The 7,946-nt window shown below is 38.6% G+C and overlaps 1 protein-coding gene across 1 annotated transcript in view; it reads left to right on the forward strand.

Annotated features, from left to right (window-relative positions):
- Nucleotides 1-7,556, forward strand: part of LOC102677886 — an 11,488-nt gene extending 3,932 nt beyond the window's left edge. Inside the window, exons 2-4 of the mRNA XM_006614018.2 lie at nucleotides 4,175-4,390; nucleotides 4,964-5,253; nucleotides 7,156-7,556. Of these exons, the coding sequence (XP_006614081.1) occupies nucleotides 4,175-4,390; nucleotides 4,964-5,253; nucleotides 7,156-7,450 (801 nt within the window). The 3' untranslated portion in view covers nucleotides 7,451-7,556. The remainder of the gene's footprint in view (nucleotides 1-4,174; nucleotides 4,391-4,963; nucleotides 5,254-7,155) is intronic.
- The last annotated feature ends 390 nt before the right edge of the window (nucleotides 7,557-7,946 follow it).

Genomic DNA, 7,946 nt, shown 5'->3' on the forward strand with positions numbered 1-7,946 from the left:
TGTTTCGAAACGTTTCATCGTAATTTCTCTTCCGGAAGAGATAACTCCGCTCCACTTTCTTTCGNTCTCCCTCCCTTGTTCCCAATTTCTTTTTCTCTCTTTTCTATTCATTTCTATGTCTTTTTCGCCGCGATCCACAAAAAAAAATGGGAAAAAGTATCCAGTATCCGTTACGAGGGAGCTTCCTGATCGCGCTCTATCGATCCACTCTCGCATCGCCTTTCGTTTGACCAGAAGCTTTTTTTACACGAGGCCAGACTAATTATACTCTCTACGTGAAACAAATCGCTGAACACGATAAAAATGCATCGATAAATTTACATTATAATCTCATTAAAATGTCGCCGCTTTGAATCGCGCCGAGTTGTGAATCGCTTATCGTCCAGCGAACTCGAAGAATGCCACCACATCCCTCGAACAATTTTTTCACCCTTTTTTCCCCTCTCTCTCTTCTATCCGTTTGAAAATTAAAAAAAAAAAGAACTTTCAACGATGATACGTGGGTGCGTCGAATTTTAAAAATTTTAAAAATTTTCCACGCGACGGATAAAAAATAATTTTTCTCTTCACGATGATTTCTTCGAAAGGAAACATTAACAAGAATGGACGACAGACAGGATATTGAAAAGGATGCACTGGAGGCAATAAGAATTAACCGGAGAAAAAAAGGGGGGGAAACGGGATACATCAAAGGAAATGCTTCGAAATCGAGGCGTATCCTCGATGGTCCCTCGCCATTTGGAAGAAAACGGGGGGATCGAGACCGTGGCAAAGCGCACGAGTCGCTTCTTTGAACTTTGCACTTTTATTATTCCACCGTGATAAATATTAAACTGTTCCCGACAATTCTCGCGTGAGCCGAACGTCTGCGTCATCGTGTCACAAAGAAACGACAATGTGTTACAGAGAGAGCTTGGTTCTCTGGTGGCAAATACGCCTTAATGAAAATCCGATCGAGTGGTGGTCGAAGACGTTCTATACCTCGAAAAATATCATCGATATGTGTATATAATCCCTTGTATCAATATTCTTTGTTTCGATCTTACAAACATATCTATCTCACTTATAGTTTTAACGAAGATATCGAGAGTGAAAATTTTGGAAGCGAGGAATTTTAAAAAAGATTAATGAAAAATGAAAGTTTTTAAAGAGGCTCTTTATTTGTGAACACGAGAATGAAATCTTCGATCTCTCTATTGTTTGACCTACGATTAAGCGAGTGTTTAATTTGTTCTCTGGAGCTAATAAAGTTTCACCCAGGATTATATATAGTCGGCCGATCAAACATTTGCGATTCATCAGGGAAATCAAGTTTGCAAGAAACTAATCTGGAATTTGAGATCGATAATGATCTGTCGGAAACACGCCCCTCCTCTACTTTCTATGATAAATAATACCCCTCTTCTATTCACTTTTGAAGTTATTCTTAGAAACGTCGAAGGTTGTTTAATATTATTCCGATCTTGGCTTTAAATTTCCTCGAAGAGAAAGAAAGCGATTCATTCTTCGAGTTTCGAAATTTTTTAATTCAAATATCCTCGATAATTATATTGATAATTTATTAACACGAACGAGTTAAAAGAGTTGTACAAATTTTGCACATCTTTTATTATTTATTTGTCATAGCTATGACGTAGATCGAAATCATTCGTTCGTTCTTTCATTTTTCCTTGGGTATAATAATGTAATTTGTAATTTCATTTTTATTTATATATTCCACGATTGCACGGCACGTTTCAGTGAGATTTTGAAACTTTCGAACTGTGCAATCAGTTAGATCGCCGAAAAGTTACACGCGATTACAATTGACAAAATATACGATAACACTTTTTTACACGAGCCTCTCCCTTGCGAATAGCCGATAAACGTATCAAACGTAACGATCATTCCCAACGACAGACGAAATGGAGACCAAATATCGATGGAAACCTACTCCGTTTTCTCCGTTTCCATATCTACGATACTTTATCTTACCTTATTTGCCTAAATTTTCAACCCTCTCGAGTTGATTTATAATATTATTTAAAAAATGGAAATTATTTTAATTTTTAATTTGAATCAATTCTTGAGCATTGAAAAAGAAATCTATGATACCTTATCTTACCTTATTCCAAATTTATCTTAGTCCAAATTTCAACCCTTTTGAGTTGATTTAATATTATTTAAAAAATGAAAATTATTTTAATTTTTACCCTCTCGAATTGATTTAATATTATTTAAAAAATTGGAAATTATTTTAATTTTCAATTTTTAATTTCCAATTAATTATCGAGCATCGAAAAAGGAAATCTACGATACTTTACCTTATTACTTTACCTTTATCATCCAAATTTCAACCCTCTCAAGTTGATTTAATAATATTTAAAAAATGGAAATTATTTTAATTTTTAATTTGAATCAATTCTTGAGCATCGAAAAAGAAATCTATGATACCTTATCTTACCTTAGTCCAAATTTCAACCCTTTTGAGTTGATTTAATATTATTTAAAAAAATATTATTTTAATTTTTAATCCTCTCAAGTTGATTTAATATTATTTAAAAAATGGAAATTATTTTAATTTTTACCCTTTCGAATTGATTTAATATTATTTAAAAAATGGAAATTATTTTAATTTTCAATTTTTAATTTCCAATTAATTAATCAATTCTCGAGTATCGAAAAAGGAAATCTACGATACTTTACCTTATTACTTTACCTTTACCATCCAAATTTCAACCCTCTCAAGTTGATTTAATATTATTTAAAAAATGGAAATTATTTTAATTTTTAATGCTCAAATTTCAACCCTCCCGAGTTGATTTAATATTACTTTATATTAATATTATTAAATTTATATATTACATTTATAATATTACTAAAAAATACAAATGGAAATGATTCGATTTCAAATTTTAATTTTAATCCCAATCAATCCTCGAGCATCGAAGAAAGGGAAAATAATTGGAATAATTTCGTTGATGAGGATCAACGCGTGTATACGTGAATATACGCGAATCTCGACACGAGGGAGGTAAACAAGTTTCATCGATAAACATTCGTCGAAACGATGAATAAATTAGCTTGTCCGAAGCTCGCCAATCGAATTTTCACGAGGATTGGATTAAAACTCGTCACTCGAGCGGTGGGCAACGAGAATACAACCGGAAACAGGCGCTTAACCGGCCGCAGAGCCGATAAGCCGATTCGCGACAAGGATTTTCCACTGATGAAAATCTCGCTCGTTATTATTGCATACGAATAATAAACTTTGACATTTGTTTGTTACTGGTTAATATAACTTCTCTCCTCTGGAATCATTTTAATTTTATTCGTTTTTATCGAATGGCAGGAAAATCGCGACGGAGGGAAACGTCGTTCTCATCCGATGAAATTTCCGGTAACGAGTTTTCGAGTCTGGTGACAAGCGGGACCGCGTGACGCGGACGCAACGTTTGCATAATGCGTTTATACACACGTGCATCTGACATAATGCTCGTTATCAGCGGTTGGACTCGGTTATGTCAGAAACAGAGGAGACGCTCGCGTGCTCTGTCTCGTATATATGCCTTCGATGCGGTTAATATAATATTCTCCGATAATAAGAAGAACAAAAAAATTAATTGCAAACGTAATATAATACGTAATAAAATTGTGATTCTCCTTTGATCCAATTAATACACCTATGTATATCGACCAACCACGAGTTACGTTGCTTTAACGCGTTCGATTATTCGTTTGTTTGCTCGTTTAATCATCATGATCGTGAAACAAAATAATTAAATATATATATATAAAAGCTAGGATTAGCAACGAAATTGAAGGATTGATCGATGGAAATATAATACGGTATTAATATTTCATAAAGAGTAAAAAAAAAAAGAAACGTAATTTATTCATAATAATTTATTATTTTATTTATCCTACATCCTATTTTACGCTATATCAATCTTCTATGTTCGATAATCGAACACTCGTGTCAACTTCGTGCCGTTAAATATTAACCTTCGTTGATAATCTTTGTCACACGATGACAACAACAACAACAACAACAACAACAATAACAAGAGTTGTAAAAATTGCATAATCGTATCGATCGCGTTCTATTAATAATTATCGGTTATTATAAAAAGGAAGGAAGGAAGGAAGTGTCGTAGATATTATGTACATGTGTAATATTAAACCGTACCTTCAGAAGCCACTGAGAGAGCTGGGCCGATTGTGCCTGAGCGCGGGCGAGCAGAGCAACGAGGTCGTGACGGAAGTTCGCGCGGAGCCTCGTGGCGGGCTTCCCCTGCTCCAAGTATGGCCGAGCGATTCGCCAAGGGGCGAGGCCGATGGACAGGCGCAGGCATTCGTGTTTCCGGATGTCCAGGAGAACGTCAACGACAGCGGCATCGAGTCCATACAGGTAACGAAGAAACATTTGTAAATGTATCTATGCATTTAAATTATAACGATAAAATTGAATCGAGAGTATCTTTTAATTTTACAAATTTTATTTTGCCTCGACGACGTTGAAAAATTTTGGTAATTTTAATTCAAAAAGTTTCGGGATCGATGGTGAAATTTCGAAATTTCGACGACACCATTAGATGATAGGGATAAGTAAAGTTGGCTATTGAATTTCAAAATTTGATGGAGACAGTTAAAATTTAATAAACCATCAAGTTGAGAAACCCGATAACGGTTTCGAGGCGAACCTCTAAAGTTCAATAATTCACGGTTCATCGATTCCAATGATCCAATATCAACTGAAAATATCGACTAGAATCCGACAAACAACAATCCCGCGAAGCCATAGACATTCGCGTATTCTGTACAATGTGTTCAAATTCTTGGAATTCCTCGTCGAATCCTAAAACTTCGATACAAAGAAAAAAAAATTCCATCTCTAATTCTAAAAATTCTGATTCCATTTATTTCAAATTAATGGCTCGTATGATTATTTTGCACGTACGTTTTTCTTCTCGAAAAAAAAAAGGCATCGCCTTCGCCGTGCGGCGTGGCAAGCACTAGTCCAGCAGCCACGCCTCAACAATCGCGACGCGCCAGCCTACTCCATCCGGACCACGCTCGGCTGCAGTTGCACCATTTGCATCACAATCACCACAATTCCGGGATTAAGAGTCCACCGACACCGGACAGGACGTCCATCGACGAGGAGCCCCCACTCCCGCCCAGCCCTTCGAGTTCGACAACCAGCAGCCTCCGCTCCATGCCCAGCTCCGCGAACGCCCAGATGCACTCGCAGGACAGGAGACGTAGCAGCAGGTGATATTTCGTTCTCGAAATATTAAATTTAGAAATATGATATAGTTTCTTCTTTTTTTTTTTCAAGGAAAAGCGAAGTGCTTCCTCGAAAAGTGTTGTTGTCGTGGAGAAAGATATATTTTCTTTATATATATAAAAAATGGGATTGGTACGGCACGAATGAGAAGATTAAACACGTTCGTGATAATATCCTTTTTTTTTTTTAGGTTAATTAACGTTGCTTTTGTTACCATTCACGTTTCGAAAACGCTAAATGCCATTCTGAATTTTATCATCGTGATAATAACGAGATACAAGGGAATAGATAACGAGTGTCCGAAATGTACATACAGCTGACCTTAATATACGTAATCCCACGAATTTCCAAATACACACCCACCACGTTCGGCCTTCAACATACGTTTCAAGTAATTCAAACCGAATCTATCTATTTACGTACGAAATGATGCAAAGGATTGTTACTTTGAGCAATTTAAATGCTAAGGAAATTAAAAGAAAAAAAAAAAGAAAGAAATAAAAGAAATTTGCCTTGTACGTAGGCGATTGGTCAAGATTGGCTTTTTCGATATCTTGCACGTTTTCGATGAAACTTTTCTTCCACGTCCGTCACGGAAAATTTTTATTCGCCTCTTCACACAGCTTCACGTTACACATACTCACTTGTATATTCGTTTTCACGTTCTCGTTCCTCAGGATAAGACGAGGATATCGACGATCGTTTCGCACGAAATTTCCAGATCCCTGTATGAAAGGAGAATTGGAGAGGGGAAGGGGGCCTGAAACGTGTCTGTTCCCGATCCGTGAAATTACCACGGGCTCTGGAAATAATCCCTCGGGCTGATACGGTCTGACGTCGATCTTGACTCGTGTCAAGGCGCGACCCTGGCACCATGCAAATATATACGGCCACTGCACATACACACACACCACACACACACATACACGTGCCGGTTTACCGCTCTCTCCTTTTTCATTTATGCATCTCGAGATATTAATCGCGTCCCTGGTATACCGGTGATCCGGGGCAAACGGTTTCCTTTCACGGAAATCTACCTTTCAAACGAAGCGAAACCTTCGTATTCCGGATCAATTCGAGAATTCGTCTCGTTCCCCGTTCCAAGATTTTCAAGATTTTAATACGTAAAGCAGATACAAGATTACACAATTGTTTCAACAAAAATCGGATAGATAATGGTCTTTCTGCCGATTCTTCTCATAGAACGATTCCTCCAACTCACCGTCGTCGAACTTTCAAATTAAAATTTCCGGCTTTTCACGTAACATATATAACGTTCTTTCTCGATCTTCAACGGTTGATTTCCTAAAGTGACGCCATATCGCTCGAAATTGTCACATGGGAATGGAAACTCTTAGAGCGCCCCTCGCGGCTCTTCTTGAAAACGAAAGAACGCTGTTTCGGATGGCGCCACGAGCGGAAAATAATTCGAATTCGATCGAAAAAGGGAAGGATCTTATTTTAATAGATTCGATTCGCATTCCACGAAATGCTGGTTAACATCGATTTTAGCGAATTAACTTGTCCTTCTCGAGTCGGGTACTCGAGTTGAAACGATACAAATTATAATATATAATATAAGTTTTCGTTTGATCATCCAGCGATTTCTCTACAGTTACCTCTACAGTTCTCTACAGTTTAATTACAAATAGCTAACGAGCTGTCCTTATATATACATATACACTATATATTACACACGCTCCGCACTGAAGATACCTCTTCTCGTATTCACGCAAAGCAGAATCATAGATAGAATCGCGTCCATTACTATCCATATCATAAACTCGAATCTGAAAATACATCTCAACACGAACTCTTAACAAATCTTTGTTCAAAAGACTTCGTTCGACTTTCGGATTGAAAAAAAGGGTATCTTGGGCCGACAGGTACAGCATGTTCGACGCCCTGGACCTGGAATACGCCCTCCTGAGGGCGGCAGCCCGCGGCTCCGTGGGTCCCTACTCCCTCTCGGAGTCCCTCCACAAGCTGACCTTCACCCAGAGCTTGGCATTTCCCGCGCTTGCCCGGGGCCTGGCCTCGAAGCAGAGCGTGCCCACGAGGAGGCCCCAGCAGCACACGGAGAGCGGATTGAACGCGTTCGCCAAGGTGGTGACCGCGCTGGTATTGGTATTGGTCAGCGTGCTCGTGTTCGGCGTGGTGTACAAGTTCGTGAGGACGTGAGGATGGTTGCTGGTGCCCGATCGGCCGGCCGACTCCTCGCAGGAGTTGGATCGGCCGGGCCCCGGCGACGCCTTCGACCACTGAACGGTCGAAACTCCTCGATCCGAGTTTTCCTTCTCGCATGCACGAGCTCGAGGATGAATCTATCATACGATGATCTTCGCGGGTGGCGAAGGCCTAACCCTACCTGACGAGGAGATCCTTGATTTGGAACTGATTCTGGAAGAGGATGTGACACGTTAATACGAGTTAGGAAGATGGAAGGAATATATATGTATATGTATAAGTAGATAAGTGTAAGAGAAGTGCGAGCTTGAAACGAATCGAAAAGGGGAATCCTCCTCGAAAGAGAATTGTTTCAATCGTGAAATCGAAGAAAGAAAGAAATTTCTAAATCTTGATACCGAGCATTTTTACCGAGCGTGTATTACTACAATTCAATATTAATCGTCTCTCGCGGTATTTTTATGCGGGACGAAAAAATGTAATCCATATG

The sequence above is a fragment of the Apis dorsata genome, unplaced genomic scaffold (genome assembly GCF_000469605.1).
Source record: "Apis dorsata unplaced genomic scaffold, Apis dorsata 1.3 scaffold_169, whole genome shotgun sequence".
In the NCBI taxonomy this organism is placed as follows: Eukaryota; Metazoa; Arthropoda; class Insecta; order Hymenoptera; family Apidae; genus Apis; species Apis dorsata.